This window comes from Hordeum vulgare, chromosome 2H (genome assembly GCF_904849725.1).
Source record: "Hordeum vulgare subsp. vulgare chromosome 2H, MorexV3_pseudomolecules_assembly, whole genome shotgun sequence".
In the NCBI taxonomy this organism is placed as follows: domain Eukaryota; kingdom Viridiplantae; phylum Streptophyta; class Magnoliopsida; order Poales; family Poaceae; genus Hordeum; species Hordeum vulgare.
Window position 1 is genome coordinate 593,323,631 of NC_058519.1, and position 27,666 is coordinate 593,351,296.

At 47.7% G+C, this 27,666-nt stretch overlaps 2 protein-coding genes across 3 annotated transcripts; one reads left to right on the forward strand and one right to left on the reverse strand.

Moving 5' to 3' along the window:
• Positions 1-2,651: 2,651 nt before the first annotated feature.
• On the forward strand, positions 2,652-4,603 carry LOC123427533. The gene is made up of 2 exons (XM_045111607.1): positions 2,652-2,983; positions 4,207-4,603. Exons 1-2 carry the CDS (start codon positions 2,719-2,721, stop codon positions 4,419-4,421), a joined length of 480 nt encoding a protein of 159 aa, XP_044967542.1. The 5' UTR covers positions 2,652-2,718; the 3' UTR covers positions 4,422-4,603.
• Positions 4,604-4,799: 196 nt separating this feature from the next.
• LOC123427532 (acyl-CoA thioesterase 2-like) lies at positions 4,800-16,658 on the reverse strand. 2 transcript variants are annotated; one of them, XM_045111606.1, is made up of 17 exons: positions 16,468-16,658; positions 16,300-16,392; positions 15,708-15,775; positions 15,100-15,181; positions 14,901-14,947; positions 14,642-14,767; positions 14,075-14,152; positions 13,333-13,420; positions 13,031-13,143; positions 6,847-6,909; positions 6,719-6,774; positions 6,090-6,182; positions 5,845-5,901; positions 5,665-5,766; positions 5,518-5,566; positions 5,268-5,336; positions 4,800-5,175 (listed from the first exon to the last, which is right to left on the reverse strand). In XM_045111606.1, exons 1-17 carry the CDS (start codon positions 16,481-16,483, stop codon positions 5,098-5,100), a joined length of 1,278 nt encoding a protein of 425 aa, XP_044967541.1. In that variant the 5' UTR covers positions 16,484-16,658; the 3' UTR covers positions 4,800-5,097. The 2 variants fall into 2 exon arrangements, with proteins under 2 accessions (XP_044967541.1, XP_044967540.1); XM_045111605.1 differs by having other exon boundaries at positions 16,300-16,621.
• Between the last annotated feature and the right edge of the window lie 11,008 nt (positions 16,659-27,666).

Genomic DNA, 27,666 nt, shown 5'->3' on the forward strand with positions numbered 1-27,666 from the left:
TGGCCAGCCCAATAAGGGCTGGTCCAGCTCCTCTAACAGCCCATGAACTCCTTTGGTCGTCACACCCCTCCCGGGGGTCCTCCGGCACCCTCTGCCCACTCCCGGTACACTACCGATGAGCCCGAAACTTTTCCTGTGACCAAAACAGGACTTCCTATATATCAATCTTTACCTACGGACCATTCCGGAGCTCTTCGTGACGTCAGGGATCTCATCCGGGACTCCGAACAACCTTAGATAACCACGTACATTATTTCCCTACAACCCTAGCGTCATCGAACCTTAAGTGTGTAGACCCTACGGGTTCGGTAGACATGCAGACATGACTGATACATCTCTCTGGCCAATAACCAGTAGCGGACCTAGATATCCATGTTGATTCCCACATGTTCCATGGTGAAATCATCGGATGAACCACGATGTCAATGATTCAATCAATCCCGTATGCAATTCCTTTTGTCTACCGGTATGATACTTGCCCGAGATTCGATCGTTAGTATCCCCATACCTTGTTCAATCTCGTTACCGACAAGTCTCTTTACTCATTCCGTAACACATCATCCCGTGGCTAACTCCTTAGTCACACTGAGCTCAATATGATGATGAATTGCCGAGTGGGCCCAAAGATACCTCTTTGTCACACGAAGTGACAAATCCCAGTCTCGATTCGTGCAACCCAACAGACACTTTCTGACATACCCGTAGTGCACCTTTATAATCACCCAGTTGCGTTTGACGTTTGGTACATCCAAAGCACTCCTACGGTATTCGGGAGTTGCACAATCTCATGGTCTAAGGAAATGATACTTGACATTAGAAAAGCTTTAGCAGACGAACAACACGATCTAGTGCTATGCTTAGGATTGCGTCTTCTCCATCACATCATTCCCCAATGATGTGATTCCATTATCAATGACATCCAATGTCCATGATCAAGAAACCATGACCATCTATTGATCAATGAGCTAGCCAACTAGAGGCTCACTAAGGATACATTATGATCTATATATTCACACATGTATTACAGTTTCTGGTTAATACAATTATAGCATGAATAATAGACAATTATCATGAACTAGGAAATATAACAATAACCATTTTATTATTGCCTCTAGGGCATATTTCCAACAGAAACGTCATCCACGTAAAAACAGACTTGCAATCCATCATAACAGGTCAAGAGGGTTAAAGAAACCAAACCATGACGTAAAACAACAAAAGAAAAGATGTTGAATTAATCACATCAATGGTCAGTCATTGCTCTCCTCGAAAAAACGCACCAACTGTCAAGATATGAAAAGAGCCAATACATTTAAGGACACAAACTCACACATGCTCTTCCTGGTGTCAGATTAGATGACTTTGAGGTAGGGAAATACCTTACCCCAACATGCCATCACTGCCACAATCTCGTCAATGTCACCACCACTCATATTTCCGTCGGACGGGGAAGAGGGGGGACCAATGCGGCAATGTGAGGGAAAAACTTGGCTGCGATGGCTACGGTTGAGAGAGAAGCTTTGTTCAAATGGCATTCACTAGTTGCTCCTCATGATGTAAATGGACAGCTCGTTGGACGTTGTGGGACTTTCCCACTCTGACCATCACTTCTTATGTGGGACTATGACAGTTCAATTGATTTTTTTTGTGATGTAGGTGGTGTCCACATAGCACCACATATTTACAAAAGCAAACTAACACATATATACTACAATACAATGTCATTAGTACAGGCCTAATTAATATCCCCTCCGATCATTCATTACAGACCAAAACATGGTACGGAAAATTGGGAACTGCAAACCTCTAGATTCAACATTTGTCTACAACTTAGATTATGAAAGCTGAACCCAAAGGAAATGATTCTAGCCATCAAGATGTAATGAGGAGTGATGAATCCACATCAATGCGATGTCTGAAGTCTGAACCTTTCATCTACCTAAAAGGGAATGGCATGCAATCTGAAGTCTGAACATTGCTCCATATCATTATGTTGTTAAGTTGTTGCAACCTGAATCTGCATCAATCCTCACTGCCTACTACTCCGCCACTCCTGCATCCACCGGTCCCATCTCCCATATGCCGCGTCGCAGCAGAGGGGGAGAGGAAGATGAGCATGAGGGTGAGCAGAGCAAAGGTATCGTGCAATCGTTGCCAAAGGCCTCATCCGCCGCCCAGTTGCGCCTGCCATCAAAGCGGACGTCGTCGTCGCAGGAGCTGAACACAGTATCGACATGATTGCAGAAATAGTACCCTTGCAAAGCTCGACTCGGTCTCCGATGCTTCTTGACGGTGGCCTCTTCGAGAAACGTGGCGGCGACGGCGGCGAGATGGAAGGAAGGGATTGAATGGGGATGCGATGCCGGCGAAGGCAGCGACGACGACATCGGGCATGTCGAATGCAGTGTCGTTGTCGCTGGCCTCACGGGCTTTTCTGGTTGTTCATTTCTGCCATTTCTTTTTTTTTAGACGTCCATGGATGCCATTTGATCTTTTTTGGTGGATGGCTGGGACTAGTGGGACCCAGCGCCACTTACCGAGTTGCTCCGCCTAATTTCATTTGAATTCGAAATTTCAGAATTGGTGAGTAGAGCCAACTTTAATGCGGGTCCCAGCTCCCATCTGCCAAAACTGAATCGCTCTCTCCGCCTCCCTTTCGTCCCCTTCTCCGCTCGCCTCCGCCTCCGCCTGTCCGCCCCCACGCTCTCCTAGCTCCCCATGGCGGGGGACTCGCTCGCTCCGAGCCAAACCGGAGCAACGCCCAACCGCCTAAAGCGCAAGGCCCCTGCATCTTCCCCCGTCGCCTCCTCCTCCACCTCCTTAGGAGCGGACGAGGCGGCCGGCGAGGAGGACATCGAGGAGCTGGAGAGGGAGGTGGCCGATCTGGGCCGCCGAATACTCGAGCGCCGCCGTGACGCCGCCGTCCGCTACACCAAAGCTGTAGCGACGCGCCTCCTCGGCCTCCGTCCGCCCGCCTGCGTAGGTATGCGCGCTTCCGGCCTTGCTCCGGTGCTAGGGTTTCCGCTTAGTTCGTCCCGTTTTGGAGCTTTCTGTGATTTGCCCGTCGATAGGCAGTGCTTCAGGTATACTTAGAGAAAAATTCCCCTGTCAGGGCTTGGGAACACGGAGACATGGGTATAAGCGAGCATTTTAGATCTAAGTTGAGAAACAAAGGGACGGACTTTTTTTCTGTCTGCACAAATGTTCAGCAAATTTTCAGAGGAGTCACTGATTTTAGGTCTAGGTAAGTTATAACTTGGTCTCTGGTTGCCACTGGCAGTTGACAATATCTCCTAAGGTTCAGTTTGTGCTTGCTAAGCTTGCATTGTGTTGCGCGGAACTAGCTTCATAATCAGTTGTGGGAAAATAAAAACAGAGACAAGCTTTATTAGCCAAACAGTAAAATAGGCAAAGTTTTGTTAGGTAAACATGATCATCAGAATTGACCGCAACGTGAAACAGATCCTAGAAATTCACGGTTATGTTTTCCTATGGTAATCTCAACTTAGTTCTGTTACGAAACAAAATGTTGGCAATTTATCATCTCATCTTACAGGATGTGTTGTGTTTTCTGCGAGTGACATTTACATATATTATATGCAAGAAAACCTGTTGCATGGTTATTTTAAGGCGCGAGCTGGCAGAGTGTATCCAGATTGATTGTATTGTAGTTTTAGCTGGGTTTGTTATTTGGTCGCCAATTGCTGAGAATTATTTGCCCAAGTGTTTAACCGTAACCCTGAATTATTAGCCCTTTCAAATGCCAAAGCTAAAAAAGTGGACTGTTATTTTAATTTTTTTGCCCTGTTTTCTCCATTGCAAATTCAACTAAATATGTTTGTCACCCATTGTTTTCGAGTCTCGCAACTAGTCGTCGCAAAAAAATGTCAACTTAACTTAGTGTCGACTAGCGACTTGAGTCGCAACTAGTCGCAACTGCAGGCTCAACTTTTTCCGAGTCGCTACCCTAGAATGACTCATCGACTCGAAAACCATCGTGTCACTTCATCACAAGTCAGCCCCTACTAATTTTGCTGTAATTTGCTAAAAAAAACCTGACTACAAGAGCCTGCTACTTTACCAACCATGGTAGATTAAACATTAATTGCCATGGAATGAATAAATGGCAAACGTGTAATAATGCAGTGACATTTTTACACAAATTTGGGTAGTTCACCAAGGCTGACATCAGTATTGATATTGCAGAAATTCCTAGTGAAGCGCAAGCTGCTGCTGAAACCTTGCACGTTGAAGCTGAACAAAATAGGATTGAAAAGGTAAAGACGTTGAAATTGAAGACAGAGGCAAATATAGCAGCTCTGCCCAAGGTAGTGGAGCAAATTAAGGAATGTGTTGCTCGCATGGACAAACTGGAGCGTTTAAATTTGAGTACACATCCTGTTTACGAAAGAAAACCGTAGCGGTACGCGGCGGGCCTGCTTGCTCACTTGGCAACTGTACGTTGGTGTTTGAATAGCCTGATTGGAGTAGTACTTAGGCGGGATTTTTTACTGACAAAACATTAATATTAACACTATGGATTTGTTAGTGGCATTTTTCCAGATGTATTTAATCAGTGTGCGTGGCTATTTTGGTCACTTCTTGAGGCTGTGTACTCTTTGGTAACTTGTTTCTAACATGTTAATGTGGGACAGGCTAACATTGCGTACTGATTCTGAAGCCTGTGTGCATCAGACAAAGTATAGGATACCGTCACATTGTAAATAGTTTCACCATTTTAACAGAAGCTTGGAAGATGCATATTACATATAACTTCTTTGCGTGATGAAGACTCCAAATTAAGCGAGATAAAATAATCGAAATGGTGCATGACCTCAGGATGACAAACATCAAATTTGAGGCAAGTCTACATCCATGTGCCGCTTGTTAGATGGCAATTATTGCCATCCGCATATGCAGAATGTGAATTAGCATGCAAGGATACAACCGTTCACACTAAGCATGTCTGCCAAATTCAAGCGGTAAGCTATATTCCTATACACAAATCTCACCGCTGTCTCGGTATATAAGATGAAAAATATGGAACAGCGAAGGAAAAGAAAATATTAAAGTACAGGCACGGCTCTTCTGCACGTTTCAAAGCTTCGGCCTTGGGGTTTGCCCAGGTGTCTTGGCTCTCCTAATCAACGCCTCTTGGGTCAGCGACACGATGAGCTGGCAAGGCAATTTGCAGAATTTATTTTAGATGAGAAAAATATTTAGCAGCATCACAGTCGAATTTGAAAGAATGAAATGAATGTGCGTACCTCTCCTTGCCGGTTGAACATACGTCCGGTGACGAATCCCCTACCACCGTGTGCGGATGGGCTGTCGATCTGTGTTCATGAAGGGAAAATGGCATGGTGATAAGAGCCTCTTGAACGAATTTTGTTTATATCATATGGTCGATTAAAGATACTCCCTTCATAAACTAATATAAGAGTGTTTAGATCATTATTTTAGTTATCCAAATATTCCTATATTAATTTACAGAGGGAATACAAGCCAATAACTTACCACATATAACAACCAGTCATCAGCTTTGACAGGCTTGTGGAACCACATCCTGCGAAACATTAACAGGTAACAGAAAAGAGACCATTTACTTGTAGGACGAATGTGGTAAATTAAAAATCCCGATAATGATTGTAAACTGAAACATACGAGTGATCAAGACTGAGAGAGTATGTCTTCAAACCCCTCTCCCGGTGTGGATTTAGGCTGACGCCCGAATATAGTAGATCTGAAGCATATGCTACGACGCATCTGTAATACCATAGAATAATGTCATCAACATACCCAGTTGTTTAAAATATGACTAGTATACGGTAATAAACGGCAAACCTATGCAGAGCTGGATCATCTGAAAGTTTTCCTCTAGCTCTAAACCAATAATGCAGGCTGAAAAGAATCAGATGCATTGCTTGATCAGAAAAACATATACTACAATACAATCTATGTAAAAATTATCAGTCTGGAGGATCTATACTGAAGCTTAGAATTTCTATCTAAGAAGATCCATGAGCCACAAAGAAACTAAGGATTAGTGAATCTCAAGGTCACACAAAGATATTTCATCGTGAACTTACCTTGGTTCATGTTGAGATTTAGAATCTTGGCAGAACCTCATTTCAATGGGCCAAGGTACAAACTTTTTCTTGGCAGCCGAGTTCCTATATTGCCTGCAGATTACTGAACTGTCAGGATTCAGGACTGTGACTGCATGTGATGAAGTGATGAACATGCTGTCAAATCCATATGACAAGTGAAGCTTAAGAAGTACTCCCTCCGTTCACAAATATAAGATGTTTTTGGAAATTTCAATGTGGACTTACATTAGGACTGAAATAAGTGAACAAACACACTAAAACGTGTCTATATACATTAGATTCAAAAAAAAAAGTTAGAACATCTTATATTTGTGAACTGAGGGAGTATATAATTATAATATTCTAAATGTATCTTATGGGTTTCAGCTCTAGCCTACACCAACTTGTTTCGGGTTAAAGGCTTAGTTGTTGCTGTTGTTATTCTAAATGTGTCGTAGAACTAGTGGCATTACCAGAATGGGGGATCCACTTGAAAACTAATAAACATATAAACAATCATGCTTTCTAACAGATCAGAAGATGTTGCGTCTTAAGGTGAATATTTTTAAGTTAAAACAGTTAGTTTGGCCAATTAGCATAACATATGATTCGTAGTCAAGAAAATTTACATCGGAAATCGTGGATCAGTGAGTCTTCTTTCTCGTATCTCCTCCATATTCAACAGCTGCATTTGATTACTTATTAGTTCCAAGACTTTTTCCCCAACGGCATCAGAGGAAAATGATAAAAATCCTACCTGTTCTGGAGGAGGAACAACGGGCATGATTGCAGCCTGATGCTCGAACCCTATTTCTTCCTTCTGCAAAAGAACCAGAACACAAGTTAGACTGTTATGACCGGTACAACGTACCAACGGAGGAGGCCCAATGGGCAGGGTTAATTACGGGCTTAGCCCAAGTTATCTTACCTATCTTAGAAGTCCAAGTTATATTAGAGTCCAAGTTAGAGTCCAAATTATCTAGGGTTTAGTGGAGGCTGTCCTCCTTTATAAACACATGTACCCCTTCGATATTAATCAGACAATAAACAGTATATTCTGTTGTCGTCTCCCTCAGGAGACGAGAGCCCCAAACCCTAGCCGTCTCTCTCTCTCACGCCGCGACGGCGCCCCGCCGCCGGCGTCCCCAACCTCGCAGCCCGCACTTCCACCCCTACAACCTACGTCCGAGACCTGGTAGAACCCTAGCCTCTACCAATTTGGTATCAGGTAGCTTGGGTTCGATGAGTTTGTCGGACCTTCCCACCACCACCACCGCCGCCACCACCGCCTTCCCCGCCACCTCACAGCAGCCGCCGCCGCCGCACCACTCAACGCCGCCGGCCACCTCAGGTCCGGCCGCCTCCGGTCCCTGGCGGCCGAACCCGCCCCCGTCCTCTCCCCAGCGGAGATGTCCTCGGCGATCCGCGACCTCAACCTGGCGGTCTCGAACCTCCGGACTCTCCTCCAGGCTCCGTACGCAACCCCGCCACCACCGCCTCCGCCGGCGGCGCCCTTCGCGCCACCACCCCCGGCGACTGTCGTGCCCCAGGGCCTGCCGATCACCCAGGTCCGGTGGCCGCCGTCGCGGTCCCCGCTACCGACGTGGATGGACACGCCGACCTACACGACGGCGCCACTACAGCCGACGGTGTTGCAGCCACCCGCCCCCACCTTCGGGGGGTTCGGCGGGTACACTGATCCGTACGCCGGGAGCTCCGTGGTGCCGCAACACTCTCCTTCCGCCGCGCTGGGCCGTCACGAGGGCACCTACGCGGCCTCGCCACACGTGCAGCAGCCACCCCGCTTCACCAAGCTGGAGTTCGCCACCTACGACGGCACCGTCGACCCCCTGAACTGACTCAATCAGTGCGACCAGTTTTTCAGGGGGCAGCGGACCATGGCGTCCGACCGCACGTGGATCGCCTCCTACCACCTCCGTGGGCGGCTACGCCCTCGAGCAGGACGAGGGCGGGATGCCTTCATGGGAGCGCTTTCGCGACCTGTGTCTCCTCCGGTTCGGCCCCCCCATACGTGGGAGCCGCTTGGCCGAGCTCGGTCGCCTTCCCTTCACCACCTCGGTGCAGGACTTCGCCGACCGCTTCCAGACATTGGCCTGCCATGCGCCTCACGTCACGGCTCGCCAACGCGCCGAGCTCTTCGTCGGCGGCCTTCCCGACCACATCCGCATCGACGTCGAGATGCGCGACCCCCAGGACCTGCAGACGGCCATGTATTACGCACGCACGTACGAGCAGCGCGCCAACGCCCTGCAGCAGGCGTTCCCGGGCCGTGGCATGCGTTCCCCGACCCGCCCCGCCCTGCCGGCCGCTACGGCGGCTGCCCCCGCGCCGACACGCACCTTCCGACGCTTGACGTCGGCCGAGCAGCTCGAGCGGCGCCGCAAGGGCCTGTGCTTCAACTGCGACGAGCCGTATGCGACGGGTCATACGTGCGCCCGCCTGTTCTACTTGGAGACCGTCGACGACGCGGAGGTGGAGGCCCTCACCGCGGAGCTCGACGCCACCACACTCTCTGAGGCCGGCGTCACGACCTACGGGCCGGTCGACGCGACCGCCTTCGTCGTCTCCTTTCATGCCATGGCTGGCATCAAGACGGCAAAGACGATGCTGCTTCCGGTGACGATCAACGGGGAGCGTCTAACCGCGCTCGTGGACACGGGTTCGACGCACAACTTCCTGTCCGGGGACGCCATGCGTCGCCTCGCACTCCAACCGACGGGCTCGGAGAAGTTCAGTGTCACCGTCGCCAACGGGGACCGCCTTGCTTGCCAGGGGGTGGCGCGGCAGGTTCCCGTCCTCATCGGCGACGAGCCGTTCTCCATCGACTGCGTCGGCATCGACCTGGGCTGCTACGACTTCATCCTCGGCATCGACTTCCTGTCCACTCTCGGCCCCATCCTTTGGGACCTCGATGTGTTGTCCCTCATCTTCTGGCGCGAAGGCGGCCGTCGCATTCAGTGGACAGGCATCGGCGGCTCCGGCGCCGTGACTGCACAGCTCCAGTTGATGGCGTCCGCACTGGACGAGGCGCATCTCCTCTTGGACGACCTCCTGCAGCAGCACAGCGACATCTTCAACGAGCCACAGGGCCTCCCTCCCGTGCGGCCCTGTGACCACCGCATCCACCTGCTGCCGGACACGGCACCTGTAGCCGTGCGTCCGTACCGGTACCCTCAGCTGCAGAAAGACGAGCTCGAGCGTCAGGTGGCGGTCATGCTCGCGCAGGCATCATCCGGATTTCGACATCGCCGTTCTCCGCCCCGGTGCTCCTTGTGCGCAAGTCCGACGGCACATGGCGCTTCTGCATCAACTACCGCGCCCTCAACGCCCTGACGTCCAAGGACAAGTTCCCCATCCCCGTCGTGGATGAGCTCTTGGACGAGCTACACGGAGCGCGCTTCTTCACCAAGCTCGACCTTCGCTCGGGCTACCATCAGGTGCGCATGCACCCTGACGACATCGAGAAGACGGCGTTCCGCACTCACCATGGCCACTTCGAGTTCCTGGTGATGCCGTTCGGCCTCTCCAACGCGCCGGCGACCTTCCAGGCCCTGATGAACGACGTGCTCAGCCCATACTTGCGCCGCTTTGTGCTTGTTTTCTTTGATGACATTCTCATCTACAGTGCATCTTGGGCGGAGCATCTACAACATGTGGCCATCATCTTCAACGAGCTTCGAGCGCATCGTCTTCACCTCAAGCGCTCGAAGTGCTCGTTCGGCACGACCTCCGTCGCGTACCTGGGGCACGTCATCTCGGCGGACGGGGTAGCGATGGACGCGGACAAGGTCGCCGCCGTCGCCGCGTGGCCGATCCCGCGGTCACCGCGGGCGCTCCGCGGCTTCTTGGGCCTCGCCGGCTACTACCGGAAGTACATCCGGGACTTCGGCCTCATCGCCGCGCCACTGACGCGTCTCCTTCGACGCGACGCCTTCTCCTGGGACCAGGAGGCGACTACGGCATTCGAGGCTCTCCAGCGGGCGCTCACGACGGGACCCGTCCTCCAGATGCCGGACTTTGATATGCCCTTCATCGTGGACTGCGACGCCTCTGGCATCGGCTTCGGCGCCATCCTTCACCAGGGCGAGGGACCGCTCGCCTTCTTCAGTCGCCCCTTCGCCGCTCGCCATCACAAGCTCGCGGCCTACGAGCGCGAGCTTATTGGGCTGGTTCAGGCGGTACGCCACTGGCGGCCTTATCTTTGGGGCCGGTCATTCCGTGTGCGCACGGACCACTACAGCCTCAAGTTCTTGCTGGACCAGCGCCTCTCCACAGTTCCGCAACACCAGTGGATCAGCAAGCTCTTTGGCTTCGACTTCACCGTTGAGTACCGCCCCGGCCGTCTCAACACGGTCGCCGACGCCTTGTCCCGTCGCGACACTGAGGATGTCGCGGAGGACGTCGCCAGGCTGGCACTATCATGTGCATTCGCTCCGGGCCATCTTTCGCCTTCATCAACGACATTCGCCGGGCAACTTCGACGGCCGTGGACGCCCAGGGCCTGCGCCAGCGCCTTGACGCCGGCGAGCTGGACGCGCCCTGGCGCTTGGACGAGGGGCTACTCCTACATGGCCGCCGCATCTTCGTGCCCGACCATGGCGACCTGCGCCAACAGGTCCTGACCTTGGCGCACTCTGCAGGGCACGAGGGCGTGCAGAAGACTCTCCATCGTCTCCGTGCTGATTTTTACATCCCCGGTGATGGCGCGATGGTCCGCAACTGGGTGCGGTCGTGCGTGACGTGCCAGCGGAACAAGACGGAGACACTACAACCCGCGGGTCTACTGCAGCCGCTGGACGTACCCTCCCAAGTGTGGACGGATATTTCCATGGACTTCATCGAGGGCCTTCCCAAGGTGGGCAGCAAGTCCGTCATCCTCACGGTGGTTGACCGCTTCTCCAAGTACGCGCACTTCATCGCCCTGGGTCATCCATATACAGCCGCCTCCGTGGCGCGGGCCTTCTTCGACGGCATCGTTCGCCTCCACGGTTTTTCGTCGTCCATCGTCAGCGATCGTGATCCCGTGTTCACGGGACATGTCTGGCGGGATCTCTTTCGACTGGCGGGCGTGAAGCTCCGCATGAGCACGGCGTTCCACCCTCAGACAGACGGCCAATCCGAGGTGGTCAACAAGGTGATCGCCATGTACCTGCGCTGTGTTACTGGTGATCGTCCACGAGCTTGGGTGGACTGGTTGGCGTGGGCGGAGTACTGCTACAACACCTCCTATCACTCCGCCCTGCGCACCACGCCTTTCGAGGTGGTCTACGGGCGCCCACCTCTGGCGATGCTCCCTTACGAGCCTGGGACGGCTCGGTCCGAGACGGCGGGCGACTTACTCCGCACCCGCGACGACATTCTGGCTGAGGCACGCCAGCGTCTTCTCCAAGCACAGCAGCTGGCTCAGAAGTACTACGATGCTCATCATCGCGAGGCGGAGTTCGCGGTGGGCGATTGGGTGTGGCTGCGCCTCCTCCACAGGACCACGCAGTCTCTGGACCCGCGCTCCAAGCGCAAATTGGGACCTCACTACGCCGGTCCCTTTCGTGTGCTGGAGCGTGTCGGCACACTCGCATACCGCGTGGAGCTGCCAGCTGGTTCTCGCCTCCACGACGTCTTCCATGTCGGCTTACTGAAGGCCTACCGCGGGGACCCTCCTGCAGCGACACAGGCCCTTCCTCCTACTTCGGATGGCCGCCTCCTTCCAACTTCCGCACAGGTGGCGAAGGTGCTACAGGCGCAGCAGCGTCGCGGCGTCTGGCATGTCTTGGTACAATGGACCGGCCTGCCAGAGGAGGAAGCGACTTGGGAGAAGCTCGACGATTTCCGCCAGCAGTTTCCAGATGTTCAGCTCGAGGACGAGCTGTTTGAGAAGGCGGGGAGAGATGTTATGTCGTCGCCAGCAGTTTCCAGATGTTCAGCTCGAGGACGAGCTGTTTGAGAAGGCGGGGAGAGATGTTATGACCGGTACAACGTACCAACGGAGGAGGCCCAATGGGCAGGGTTAATTACGGGCTTAGCCCAAGTTATCTTACCTATCTTAGAAGTCCAAGTTATATTAGAGTCCAAGTTAGAGTCCAAGTTATCTAGGGTTTAGTGGAGGCTGTCCTCCTTTATAAACACATGTACCCCTTCGATATTAATCAGACAATAAACAGTATATTCTGTTGTCGTCTCCCTCAGGAGACGAGAGCCCCAAACCCTAGCCGTCTCTCTCTCTCTCTCCCGCCGCGACGGCGCCCCGCCGCCGGCGCCGGCGTCCCCAACCTCGCAGCCCGCACTTCCACCCCTACAACCTACGTCCGAGACCTGGTAGAACCCTAGCCTCTACCATAGACACCCTTTCTTCTTTGTCTAGTAGGTTAATTTAGAGAGACTGATCCTCCCATGTATCGCCCAGTAGTATCATTTCGCTAGTTGTACTCTTGGACAAATTTATTACTACTTCACTTTGATATATATGCTGATTGATGTTTGGGAAAAGAAATGCATTGATCTGTTGGCAGCAGATAGAACTCTGTGTTTAAATTTAAGAACTTAAAACTTTGTATAGTATGTCCGTTCATGCTTGATTTGATTATCATGGAAAGCTCTTCGGAACATATGAGCCTAGTATTGAGATGCCGAACACAATTCTGTGTTCAGTCTGGTACTCCTTTTTTTCATTTTTTGTGCAGAAGATTTTGGACAGAGGATATATTTAGTGGGTTAAACATTAAAATAAATGAAGGAACAACCATTTGACACAACATTTCGGAAGCTACTAGGTACAAAACTGTCGTTTGAGCTATTATCTAATACATTCTCAACATTAACAAGGCACATGCTTCCCCTGGTTATATCACTGGGAGTGTTAAAAATAAATAAAACTTGCATAACAATTCTGCTATAATTATTTATGCAACTTTAAGGATAATCACCTGGAAAGAAACAATTAAAGTGAACATAACAAGGCCTTTCTGCTTTGCCTCCACTTTTCTGGTGGCAAAGCTGGTTCCATCACGCTCCCGATGTACTTGATATATTATTGGCACTACAGCAGATGACATAACAAAGACAGGCATAAACATAGTTTTTTTTAACAAAAGGATAATGCATTAATTATCAAAACTCAAATAGATAATTACAGAACAGGGCATTAATACGAGTACAGAACAGGGCTTTAGTTTCTGCTTGACCACCTGTTATGGACAAAATGAACACAAAGTTTAAATATTCTTACTATCATTATCTCCTGCTATTAGAAAAATTGCATGCAGACTATGCACAAGTTTCAAGCAATCAACAGTCTTGGATGCTGCTGCTAGTGCCTGCATGAAGGTTAAGACAGAGTGAAAACCATTGGCAATGATGTGCAAAGCTTTTATTCTACCCCCTTTATAGTAAATGTTTTTCCTCTTATATGGGAGTGTAGGGAGTGAGTTATGATAACCACTGAGCAAGCAGTGTTTTTTTACCAAACACAAATAATTAAATCAGAATAAGGTCAATACATTGTTTTAGAAGTATATTAGGGCAACTGACACTGCAAAACTGACTACCATTTGATATCTTGAGTGAACATCAAAAGGGGCCTTTATGTGACCTACTTTTTATCACTTAATTTCATTGAAGAAGCTAATTAGCAATAAGGTTGATAACACATCATGAAAGATAATACCAGAAGGATAAACATCGCCAACAACAATGCAACAGAGCAATCTTGAAGAAAGTTGATTGCATTATTTAAACATAAGATGTATATCTGTTACTGAATTGTTGCTTGTGGATATATTCATACATGTGAACTATATGTTTCTAAAAGTTGAGAGGATTCAGAAGCATGCTTAAGAAGCTTCCTTTTAGCATTGACTCGGCGATTCACATGTTCATACTTAAATATAGGAACTACAGAAATGAGGCAGTCAAATACATGCAGTTGGCAGATATAGATGACAGCAACTAAGAGAGTGGCTGAAACATGCCTGCCCAATCAATTGTCCTCCAAAAACTTGCCTAAAAGTTGGAGCTTCTGGCAAAGTAAATCCACGAAAGATATCAACCTACAAAATAGATTAGAATTAAGGTAAGCAAGATCAGTAAGTAAAGTGTAAACTATTATGATAGCATGCTTGTCTCTTTAACTTGTAGACCATGAGATGCAAATCTGAAACTGCCAAATTTGCTCTTGTATTTCTTTCGTTTAGGTAACATAAATAAAATCCAATGGCCAACCATGATATTAAATCAAAGTTAGCACACATAGCATAAATGTTACTCCCTCCGTTCACAAATATAAGATGTTTTGGATATTTCAATATGGACTACATACGGACTGAAATGAGTGAACAAACACACAAACGTTTTTATATACATCTGATTCAGAAAAAAGTTAGAACATCTTATATTTGTGAACGGAGGGAGTACAATTTAAGCAATTAGTATGTCTGATCATCATTCCTCCAGTACAGTGAACAAACTGAGACATGATACATACCGCCTTAACAAAATAGAAACATCATAGATATAAACATACATCTGTCTGGACTTACCTCTAATTTCTCCAGATGTAAAATTTGTTCCATCAATGAATGGCTTTCAGGTGTTTCTTCTGCATTCCAAATTGTCTTTGTTTGCAGCAGATGTCCGTATTGACTTGGCAATACAAAGCAGGACAGCTGTGATACATGAATAACAATAAGCTAAAGCGAACTATTGGATTTGGAAAAGCCATCAGCTAATATCATTGCAAACAGAACTCCTAAAGCAAATAAATGTCAAGTTAGAAAACAGAAATATGGAAAATGATACCTTTGTTACCGCAATAACATTTACTTGATGTACAGAACTATTGGTCCCTATAAAACAATTAAAAAAAAACATTAGGAGTTATCCAAAAAAAATACATGAAATACAAACTGTTAAGTCTTTTCAAGCAAAATATGGACATACATGATGAAACTAGATACAATCCGTCACAAAACTAAAATCATGTATAGAGATGTCTTACCATAACCAAAGTAGTCATACTTATTTAACACATAGTCTGGACGGTTTGCTTCTTCTGTGTTTGCAGGAGCAGAAACTTCAGCCTGCAAGATAGTGAGAATGTCTTTCAAGTAAAAGAATTTTTTGATAGAGCAATACTTTGTTGGCTGCTGAGAGATAGTAATTTTACTCTGAAGGTCCGGAACTATAAAACTCAGGTTGAGTCTTTCCCCCAGAGAATGAATGCAAATAACCAACGATATAGAAATTGAACAACACTCTTTTCTTTAATGATTTCCCGGCAACTTAGAAAGAAAATAGTTCTTGTAACAAATTATGCTTTACTGTTTCGAGAAACCGCAAAAAGCCTCCTTCTCGATGCATCGACGACAAATAGAAAAAAGTTATTTACAAGCCTACAAGTAGGTCAACAAAAGTTCTTCTATCTGTAATGCCGAAAATGAAGCACACGACCCATTCAAATTTGCTGATATAGTATTGGTTTTTCAGGTGGTAGTCAAGACCTCTCATAGGGAACAACGGCATTATGAATTTATAATGAACTCCGCCATTCTGCGAAAGAAAGGTATCTCTGTGAATAAGTGAAGCAAGAACTAGCCTAACCAATACCTGCCCATCCAGTATGATGCAAAGACCATCTACTGGTTCACCTTCACGAGCAACATAATCACTGGGTTCTGCAAAATACCACCATGAAAAACAAAATGCACAAATCAACTTTGATCCTACACCACAATCAGTGAAATACAAAATCACCACCATTCCAGTTAAGCGCATATACTGAAGAGTCAAGGGCTAAACATCTACTCCCTGGGTTCCTAAATATTTGTCTTTTTTAGAGATTCATACATACAAAGCAAAACAAACGAATCTATATTCTAAATAATGTCTATATACATCCGTATGTAGTTCATGCATTTGCTCTCGATGGTTAACATTTTATACTTCCATGCAGATCTCAACGCCAGCGCAACCTAGTAAATCGCTCATAATCGGCGAGCAGCATACAGAAATAAGCACAGTGAAGAACAAATCATGGGAGTCACATCAGACACCCTGACTGACACAGAGAACATGAACATCTTTCGGTAATTCAGTAGGGTAACAGTAGAGAGTACTCTGAGCCAACCGAAGCCAGATTCAGGCTGCGCTCGCCTGAACTAGGACCGATCGATCTAGGGGGCGCGCGACTCTGACTCACCGTAGTGCTTGACCTGGACGGCCTCGGCGATCCTGCGGATGGAGGAGCCGGGGAGGCACTGCAGGAGGGGCACCTGGCCCAGGAACTCCGTCACTGCACACCAACGGGAATCGTCCCCAGAATTAGCCACAGTCGCTCCCAAATCCGGCAGGCTCGCCGCTGCCTTACCTTCTTCCCGGTCCATCGGCGGAGGCGTCGGCGGGGCGGGAGGGGGAGCAGCAGCACAGCAGCACCGGGAGCAGCTGCGCGCCGGAAGGCGGACAATAATATCTCGAGTTTAAAAGCGATTGGGATTTGGCAGGGGTCCGGAAGCTGTGGGGAGGACGAGCCGAGAGGAACAAATACCTGCTCCGGTTTTTCCCTTGCTTTCCACGCGTTTTTTCTTTTCTTTTCTGAGTGGTGCTTGCTTTCCACACGTGGGAGGCGTGGACGGGCGGGTGTACGTGCCAGGGCTGGAGTCGCTGGAGGGCTCTCTCAGTGACGTGTGGGCCAGAGGAATATACTCCGTAGTATATATTTGCCCTCGCTGGCCCAAACTGTAATGGGATAGTTTTAGCATGTGCGATTTACCGGATTGGATTGCTCATCTCGTCGGGCATCTTCCTCAACCGTTTGATGCTCGGATAATCGTTGTTTAGGCGTTGATGCCAGCAATCAAAAGACGCAGAGGGAGAGGTTAGATCATCTTTAGTAAAACCTTCAAACCCTCAAATCCTTAAAAATAACCGTTTTTTTTACAGTTTTCATCGGAAAAACGACGTAGATTAGAACCCTTAAAGCCTTAAACCCGTAAAAAAAATTAGAGATCCAACCCTCAAACCCCCTTCCCAGCCTGTAGAAGTGAGGGTTGGGAGGAAAAACTCCCCTAACCCGCACTCTTTTTCCCACATCGCGCGGGAGGAAGTTGGTTCCCCCGCGCGGGAGGAATCCGCAGCGGCTGCCGCCAGCCCGCCGCCCTCCGCGCTCCGGCCGCCGCCCCTCCGCGCCCCGGCCGTCGCCCCTCCGCGCCCCCGTCGCCGCCCTCCGCGCCCCGGCCGCGTCCCTGCCCCGCCCCGAACGCCGCCCGCCCGCGCCCCGCCTCGGCCGGCCGTCCCCGCCCGCCCCGGTGAGATTTTTTTTTACTTTTTCAGTTTTAAATTTTTGCTTCATTGGCACTAATTGTAGCCACTTGGTATGTAGATGGACTTGTTGTCAAATTCATCGGATTGGTCGTCATCCGACGATTTGGACATTGACGAGCTGTTGCAAGACGACGACGTGCAAGCGTTTGAAGACCGCGTGAAGCTTATGGATCAGAGGAGAGGGTCGAAGATGGGGCGACTCACCATCTACCGGAACCGCGCTCTCGGACACGAGCATTTGATGCAAGACTACTTCGCGGAGGTACCTACATACCCTCCTCGTCTCTTTCGCATAAGGTACCAGATGCGTCGTAGTTTGTTTGTGAAGATTGTCACTGATTGTGAGGCTGCCTCCTATTATTTTAAACGTCGTAGATCCGCCGCCGGTATCATGGGGTTTAGTGCATATCAAAAGATATCGACGGCAATGTGGGTACTCGCTTATGGCATACCCGCGGATTATACCGACGAGTATCTTTGCATTGGGAAAGATACAACCACGGAGTCCGTCCGTAGGTTTGCCAAGTTGATCATCCGGTTGTACGGTGAGCAGTATCTTCGGGCACCAAACGAGGAAGATACAAAGAGATTAATGGAAATGAATGAAAAAAGGGGATGGACGGGGATGCTTGGTAGTCTTGATTGCATGCATTGGAGGTGGAAAAGTTGCCCAAAGGCATGGCAGGGAATGTATTGCGGTAAAAGCCGTGATGCTACCATTGTGCTTGAGGCCGTAGCATCGGAGGACACATGGATTTGGCATGCATTCTTTGGGTTTCGGGGAACACTCAATGATATCAATGTCCTCAATAGATCTCCTTTGTTCAAAAGATTAATTTCTGGGGATGCTCCAGCTTGCAACTACAAAATCATGAACAATGAGTACTCAATGGGATACTATCTCACCGATGGCATCTATCCCGAATGGGCAACTCTTGTGAAGTCCATCAAGGAGAAAAATGGGGTGCCCTTAACAAGAAAACAGGCTCATTTCACCAAGGCACAAGAGGCAGCCCGCAAAGATATTGAGAGAGCTCTCGGTGCTTTGCAAGCAAGGTTTGCCATAGTTCGGGGTCCAGCTCGGTTTTGGGGCAAAAAAACCTTGATGAACATCATGAAATGTTGTGTGATTCTACACAACATGATCCTAGAGGATGAGAGAGGGTTAAACCTCCCTTGTTTCTATGACAATGTTGGTACCCGTGTGCAACCGGAAAGAAACCCTTCTCGCATACACGCTTTTCTTCAAGCACATCATGAGATTGAGGATGGGACCACTCATGGTCGGCTCCGGGATGATCTAGTAGAGCACCACTGGCATTTGGATGGGCGGCGCATTGGCCCATGATGTATCTTTGTTTTACTTTTCTATGTCCTATTTGATTCGAACAATTGTTGTAATTTTCTCAAACATTGTTGTAATGATTTGAATGATTATTGTTTTATTCGGTGGTGTAATAATAACTAGAATGATTATTATTTTATGTCAAATGTGATTGAATTTGTGATATGTCATATGATGAAATGTGATGAAATGTGTGATATATGAAATGACAGTTGTAAGGGTTGGGGTTGGGGCAAAGACTAGAACCCTCAAACCCAACCCTTATTCTGTTATAAGGGTTGGGTTTGAGGGTTCTAGTCTTTGCCCCTGTTTTTCAACCCTTAAAAGTGTCAAAAATGGCCAATTCTCAACCCTTAAAACTGGTTTTAGATTTAAGGGTTTTGAGGGTTCTACTAGAGGTGCTCTTAGAGCATAGATCCCCTTAAAAACATGTATAAGATGCATTATAGGTCGTTTTTATGGTGTCAAATTACCCTGGACAAAACATACCCTGTAAATAAAACTGTATTTCATTATAGTCTTTTTTTTTTCTCCCGTCCTGGCAGACGTCGTCCCTATTCACGGTGTGCCTCGCCTAGGTGCCATCCGTTCACGGCCACGCATGCAGTGACAGAGCCATGTGCCGCCCGCTCGGACCACGAGCTCCCTGGAAAGCCTGCATGTCCTTGAATTAGCCCGGCACCGTGCGAGCTCCCCGCCCCCTCCCTTCCCGACACCGCCCGGCGATGGCCTGCTCGCCTTGCCTCGGTAGTGGAGGTCGACCCGGCTGCAAGGCAAATTCTGACATGCGACGACTTCTTTCGACGTGCGTCGACGAATTTCAGTGAGTTCCAGGTTGATTCCGACCAGCTCTGTGGCAGCGCATCTGCTCCAGCAAGGTTTGATCGTTTTGCAGGTTAAACTGTATACTGCCTTCAAAACTGTATATATGAGGTTCTCGCGGATAGATTTTGAGTACCCTTTAAAAAGTTTAATGACTGAACGAGTTTTACGGGATCTGTTAGGCGCTGTTTTGCAACCAAAACTATAAAACACCTTTTTCTTGCGGGTTTGACCACTTTTAAGGGATTTGCTATATATGCTCTTAGGTTGTGTTTGGTTCAACTTCACTTGCCAGCTTTTAGGTCCAAAAGCTACAATCTGAACCAAACATGTTTTCCATCGAAGCAGCTTTGGGGGAAGCTGCAGATTCTCTCTGTGTAATTTCGGCAGCTGGTCCAACCCAACTTTCGCAACTGCAAAACCAACCCAAATAGTTGTCCCTAGGAAGTTGGGTATTATTTACCCACGCTTGCCACTCTAAAGTGAAGTAACCCTTCGATCTATTCTCTCCCAGCACCCCTCGGTCGCACGAACGAACAGAGCTAGCCACCACGGGAGCTGCTCTCCTTGCTAGGGTTCGCCGCTACCAACTGCTAAAGCGGACTCCAGCGACCATCCAGCCACCGCCGCCGCAGGTAATACCCCCATCTCTCTCCTCCCTCGTCCCTCCCTCCACCCCCTTTGTTCCTCCCTGAAAGGACGTGGATGTCGCCTAGAGGGGGGGTGAATAGGCGCTTTAAAATAATTAAGGTTTAGGCTTGAACAAATGTGGAATAAAACTAACGTTTAATATGTCAAGCACAAAACCGACAAACAACTAGGCTCACCTATGTGCACCAACAACTTATGCTAAGCAAGATAAACAACTAAGTGATAGCAAGATATATTACAATAAACAATATGTCTATCACAAAGTAAAGTGCATAAGTAAAGGGTTCGGGTAAGAGATAACCGAGGCACGGGGAGACGATGATGTATCCCGAAGTTCACACCCTTGCGGATGCTAATCTCCGTTAGAGCGGTGTGGAGGCACAATGCTCCCCAAGATGCCACTAAGGCCACCGTAATCTCCTCACGCCCTCGCACAATGCAAGATGCCGTGATTCCACTAAGGGACCCTTGAGGGCGGTCACCGAACCCGTACAAATGGCAAACCTTGGGGGCGGTCACCGAACCCGTACACGTGGCAACCCTTGGGGGCGGTTACCGAACCCGTACAAATTGCTCGGGGCAATCTCCACAACCTAATTGGAGACCCCGACGCTTGCCCGGAGCTTCACACCACAATGATTGAGCTCCGAGACACCACCAAGCTTCTAGGACGCCAAAGCATCCGCGAAGAACAATATATAGGGTACTAAGTACCAAAGGTAATAAGCTTCTCAAACTTCACTTCCACGTATCACCGTGGAGAACTCAAACCGATGCAACTAATGCAATGGCAAGAACACACGAAGTGGTCAAGTCCCTCACACTCAAATCCCTCCACAACAACGAATGCTATGGAGAAATATGAGAGGAAGAACATTCCCCTCACATAGAGGAGAAAGTGATTGGTGGAGATGTGGATCTAGATCTCCTCTCTCTTCTCCCTCAAGAACAAGCAAGAATCATTGGAGGGATTGAGAGTAAGCAAGCTCTAAGAATGTCAACAATGGAGGTAGAACAAGAGCTCAACGAATGGATAAGGCCAAGGGGGAAGAAGACCCCCTTTATATAGTGGGGGAAGGAATCAGACCGTTACCCCCACTCTCTGCCCGAGCTCCAGCGGTACTACCGCTGGCTGCAGCGGTACTACCGCTGGCACTCCAGCGGTACTACCGCTGACTGCAGCGGTACTACCGCTGACTGCAGCGGTACTACCGCTGGGCCCAACGGTACTACCGCTGGACCCCTGGTAGTGCAAAGGCACTACCACCGTCAAGAAAGTCTTCGCAAAAAGGTCCGTCCACGAACAACCGCTAGGCAGGCGGTACTAAGCTCCTGGAGCGGTACTACCGCTGACCAGGGGCGGTACTACCACCAACTCTAGCGGTACTACCGCTAGGTCGAGGGGTACTACCGCTCGCCACTGAAACAGCCATAACTTTCGCATACGAGCTCCGAATCGAGCAAACCCAAGCTTGTTCGATTCAGGACGACAAGAGCTATCCAAAATCTTAAGACCATGCAGATATGAAAATGCCAATGATATAGAGACGTGAGTCCTCTATGAATGAAGAACCGACAAAAACTCCAACATAGAAAACATCATAGTAGATGCATATGGACTCCGTTTTCGATGAACTCGAGCTTGTCACGAAGATGACCATAAGCTCTAAAACTCACAAAGAGAAACACCAAACAAGAACCAAGAAGTATGATGCAAGGATGCAAATGGTTTGAGCTCTCAACGAACGATACGATCAAGCTACTCACTTGAGAGCCCCCCTTGATAGTACAACAATCTATCCTAACCAGAAAACCTATCAAGGGCAAACCTATACCTTGCACCTCGTCCTCTTGAGCTAGATGATGATGATATTGGCTTCCTCAAGATGGAACACCTTTCTTGATTGTGTTGGCTTGATGAAGACTAGTTGATTGCTCCCCCATACTCACTATGGGTGAGCCACTCTTCAGCATATCTTCACAAGTCCATTGCCACCTCAATGGACGGCAAGCTTCAAGCATGCTATCTTCGTGCTGATCCACTTGAACTTGCACATCCTAATCTTGATGACGATCACAACTTGATGTCATACTCCATGGGTTGTATGAGATCTTCCCTTTGACGCTAGTCCATGGAAACACACCTAACCCCCACATAGAACTCTCACGAAGACCATGGGTTAGTGCACAAACACGTAATGGACAATGCTTACCATACCATGGGATCACTTGATCCCTCTCGGTACATCTTGTACGCTTTGTGTGTTGATCATCTTGATTTACTCTTTGTCTGAGATCTTGATCAACCATGTGTCTATATGACCATTCTTTGGATAATACCTTGAATACCATATTTGTCATCATATAAACTCCTTGAACCCAACAGATGGACTTCAAGAAGTGCCTATGGACAAATCCTATAAATGTAACTTAAGGCAACCATTAGTCCATAGGAATTGTCATCAAGTACCAAAACCACATATGGAGATATATACTCTAACACTCCCTCCTCCCCTTCGTCTCTGTCTGGCTGGCCGGAGCAGCGGTGCCCAGCTCCGTCCTTCCTGCTCCCTACTCCCTCCTTCTCCACCATCGCCCCCTCCCAACTCCCTCATAGGGGGCGCCCCTCCCCATCCCGTGCCGCCCAGGGTCGGTCGACATGTAGCCTAGATCCTTTTGTATGTTCAGATTTGTCCAGATTGTCTCAATGTTCAGTTTAGTTAAATTTAGTCACACATAACTTTAGTTAAATTCAATTCAGTTTATTCCTTTTGTATGTTGTATCCCATGCTATGTGATTGTGCAATGATGGAAGAAAGGGACAAGAGGGAATGAAACTTCTTGCAAGGATGGAAGAAGTGGACACAAAGGGACAAGAGGGAATGAAACTTCTTGTTGAACTTGCATATTCTATCGTCATGTGAAGCACCTGTATATTCTATGATGCATGGCTTTTGTAATAGTATTATCGGATCAATATCTATTTATATATATTATGCAACATGGAAGTATAATCATTAAATCCATATATGCTACTTGTGAATCATCTCAATTGTCACAATTTTATTTTACAAAAAGGTTGTTCTATTGCCTACCAATGTAAATATCACCATTTCACGGTCAAGTTGCACAAAAAAATTGACTCATTGCCTAGGGTCATTACAGACAATTCAGAGTCAAATCTACATGTTCACAGTTGTTTCAGCCAAACAGCTTCTAGCTTTTCCACAACTGAAAGTTCACAGTAGTTTTTTCACAGCTCGCAGCTCACAACAGCTTTTACAGAATTTGCAGCTCAACCAAACACAACCTTAGAGCTACAATCAGTCAGATTCTGCTCAATTGTTGTTGCGCTGATTATATATATGGCACTTGCATTCAGATTACTACTTTCTCTCATGTTGTGTTTAGTTTCTCTTCTAGTAGAAGGGTTGACGGCGCTTTTGTTCCGTCTAATGTTGTTAGGTTTCTTAAAAAAATACTCACCTTGTTTCAAAATGTAATGTGCACTGCTTCTTTGAAAAGACAATATTTTTAAATTTGACCAAATTTATATAGAAATATATCAAACCTATACTATCAAGTTGGTATGAATTTTCATACTTTTTTGTTTAATATTGTGGATGGTGATACTTTTGCTCTAAACTTGGTCAAAACTAATACCCCTTATATTTTGAGAACCGATGAAATATTAAGTTTGGCGGGTGAGGGAGATGAGTATTTTTATTTATATTTATAATGGGGTGTGATTCTGTGTTATTCGCTAACCAAGCTATATTTATATGGGGAAATTTTTTGCGTTTGTGGCTACATGTACTATATTGTGCTACAGTATCACATGGTGTCGCTTCTTCTTTTTAGACGGTGAGAGGGTGCATGGAATTTATATGTTTTTATAGGTCAGTTGGTTATGATTGATTTGAAAAATCCTCATGGTCAAAATCATAAAACAAATCCAAAAATTAATACCTGAATTGAATGAAAGAGCTTCAAAATTAATGAACATAGTGAATTTAATAATGCAATAGGAGAACTCCTCGAGAAATTGTTTACTAGGTCAAAATTAGTTGATCCAATTCTAAATTGAAGACCTTAATTAATTATAAGGCCTTAAAAATTAGAAAGCATAGTGTCATATATAAAGAATTGAGCGAGAGAGCACTGGAAAAATGTTGAGCCGGTCAAAGTCGGATTACCCAATCTTAATTGTAGACCTTAATTGAATGTGAGATTTTTAAAATTAGGAAGTATATTGTTACAGAGGATGTAATAGGCATATTGACAATGTTGCTTTTTCTCAACATAAATGTTATTCATTTGTTAGTTAGAGAGGCTTTGTCTCAACCAGGTGTTTGGATTGAGAACCCTTCTACTTTTACTTTGTTATTAATATTAATGCTCATTGAATTCTTGCGCAATGGACTCGAAACTATTACAATAAATACAATAGAGCCGAGTCAGATGGCTATAAAAATGAATTAGTATATTTTTATTTAGTTGGACGAAAGAGAAAATGAGAGAGAAGGTAAGCGGATCCGACTCTAGCACGTGCTCCTAGACACTTTGTGAGAGTGAAAGGTGGATCATATAATAAAAAAATAATATAGTTTTCTAATTTATTATTATACATGTTGGCTATAAGATGAGTTATAGATGATATGCCAATGGCTTATAGCCGCCACCTGACTATACTATTAACCATATTCTTAGGACATGTACAATGGAGAAAATAGTAAGATGATGCTCCAACAATTACACGTAGATATATGGCAGTGAAACTACTGTCCAAAATACTAGTACCCAATGCTATGATAGCCTCAGCGGACCCACCTCATCCCTCTTCATTTGCTTCTCTCTCTTGCTTTACTGAATCACAACAAATCCATGTTGCTCATCTTTCTTTACTTTACTTTGCTCTCTCTTGCATGTCCTTCTTCTTTACTTTTATGTCATGGAGGAGGCAGTCTCCTCTACAAGTATCCGCTTTGCTACGAGAGCAGCATATTAAGAGCATCTCTAGCCTCGCCCCCAACAGGGCCCCCATTTTTTTCGCCGGCATGGTAAAAACGACCCACTCGCATCTCTAGGAGCCCGTTTTTCGTCGACTCGGGTAGACTCGGCGATCCCAAGCCGAACCCAGCGCGCTGGGGTCATCCGGGGGTGCCAGCGGAAAGTTTTTTGGCGGAAAAAACGATGGGCCCGCCGAGTCAGAGACTGGGCGCCCGATCGTTGTCCTCATTGCCTCGTTTCCTGCGGGAATCGATGTGAAGGCTGCCGCCGGTCAGCCTTCCATTAATTCACGGGCACCGTAGTGAAGGTGCGGCGACGCGCATCCCGGCGACGCACGTCCTGTCGCTTCCTGCTACATGTTCACATGGCGACGACGACGTCCTCGCCATCCGGCTCTGGCTCCCGCTCCTCCGGATCGCCGGCATTCCTCCCCGTCAAGCCGGAGCCACAGGAGACGCCACTGGGACGGTGCACGCATAGCGCCGGCATCGTCGTCAACGAGCCCGGCGCTTCCTTCCACCTCATCAAGCCGAAGACGGAGCCGAGTCTCCTCCCCATCAAGCAGGAGCACCTCTCCATGGTTGCCGACAACGAGGCCGCCCTGAAATGGGCGCGGGACGACTACGCCCGGAAGGAAATGGAGCGCCAGCGCCGCGCCGTGGAGGAGATCGCCGCCCGTCGCAGCGGCCGCGAGGAGGGCGGCGTCATCATCCTCGACGAGAGCGATGAGGAGGAGGTGCCTTCGAAACCCGTTCGCCACGGCGACCTTGGGTAGGGGTGCAGCAAGGACGGCGGCGGAGCGAGCGGCAACGACGACGACGGCGACGACTACACAACCTTCTACAAACTCCTCGGCATGTACAAGGCGGCGGCGGCGGGCGGCGGTGGCGGGCGACGGCGGAGTAGTCTAGTTTTAGTTTAGTTATGTTTTTATTTCACTTTTAGTATAACATTTAATGCAAACTATGAATTTTGTTTGAATTTGACTCAGATTTGGCTGAATTTGGACTGGCTTTAATTTATTTTAAACATTTCGGACGACCATTGAAGGGGCGACTGGGCACCCGAGCCCTCATGACAATTTTTTCGTCGACGCACCCCTAGACGACGCTATTTCACGCCCTTGAATGGCCGAACGGCTGGAGATGCTCTAAGCAATCTGGGGACCATTCGAACCTACATGGAGGCTCGGGCATGAGTTCACCGTGTAGTGTTGGTCATGCCCTTATAAAGTTCACTAAAAATATAAAACATTTCAAACATAATAAAAGTTGCATCGAGGACTCAGACCATCGTCATTGCTCCCATGACAGAGTTGTACCGGGGATGAGTAAATCCCTCACCATTCTACTAGCTGAATGTGATGCATTAGGATTCCCCTTTGTGCCACCGGGCGCTGGAGCGATTGGCAGAGAAGATGCATATCCATGGCTTAATAACTAGTACTCCTTTCATAAACTAATATAAAAACGCTCATAAATTACTAAAATAGTGATCTATATGTTTTTATATTAATTTATTACTAGCAAAAGGGTTCGTGCGTTGCAACGGAAAAAAAAATACCACACATTTTTAATTTTTTATAATTATTTTGATTTATTAAAATAATAAGCTAACTAACTAATGTAGTCAGTCATATCCTATTTTGTTGAGAAAAATTAACCCATCCATTGTTAATTCCACCATGATGAGAAATTGAGCGGGACAAGCAAAACAAAACAAAGAGGTTACGTGAATTGATCAATGGACTGTTATCTTATTTCACTCATGGGGTAGAGAATGTGAGATCAGATGACAAACTGAAGGTGGTGTTCCATTCTCTGTCTCTACAACAATACAATCTTACATTCAATACATTCATTCATCAGCAAACAAATCCCCACAAAACAAAAATTCTTGCCGGTGCTTGGCACACGGTTGGAGGCATGGGGAGGGGATCTCACCAGATGATGAGTTCCTGCCGGAGGAGGGGATACGATGAGGGGAGCAAGGGTTAGGCGCCTCTATCTGGCCATAAGGAGTCGCCGTTGCCGCGCCATAACCTCGGAGTTACCCGTATGAGCCATGGAGGCCCGCCTCCACCTGCAAGTACTTCGCTCCGCCGCGCCGCCGCCGTTCTGCATCGAGCACACGCATCATCCCCGGTCACTGTAACGGTCGCGTTGATTTGATCCAGAAGCTGTGCTCGACCGCCGAAACGGGGGCAGCAAGCGGGCAGAGGTACGACCGCGGAGTTTGGCGTGCAAATGCTCCTGGAACGTAAAAAATGTTACAAAAAAATTTCAAAAAATCTGAGTTTTTTTGTGGGTGTTCTTGTTAGTGCAACAAACATGCCTGTCAAATTTCGTGCAAAAAGAGGCAGTACAGCTTCATCGGTGAAAAAAAACAAATTTAGATGACATTTTGGGTTAACATTTG

Bases quoted from the DNA above. Each gene is read 5' to 3' on its own strand.
- LOC123427532 (XM_045111605.1), bottom strand. From the start codon at position 16,483: ATGGACCGGGAAGAAGGTAAGGCAGCGGCGAGCCTGCCGGATTTGGGA. The intron at 15,182-15,707 runs GTATTGGTTAGG...ACTATCTTGCAG, and splicing joins GCATCATACTGGATGGGCAG to GCTGAAGTTTCTGCTCCTGC. The intron at 5,337-5,517 runs GTAAGTTATTGG...TCATGAACACAG, and splicing joins ATGACTGGTTGTTATATGTG to ATCGACAGCCCATCCGCACA.
- LOC123427533 (XM_045111607.1), top strand. From the start codon at position 2,719: ATGGCGGGGGACTCGCTCGCTCCGAGCCAAACCGGAGCAACGCCCAAC. The intron at 2,984-4,206 runs GTATGCGCGCTT...TTGATATTGCAG, and splicing joins CCGTCCGCCCGCCTGCGTAG to AAATTCCTAGTGAAGCGCAA.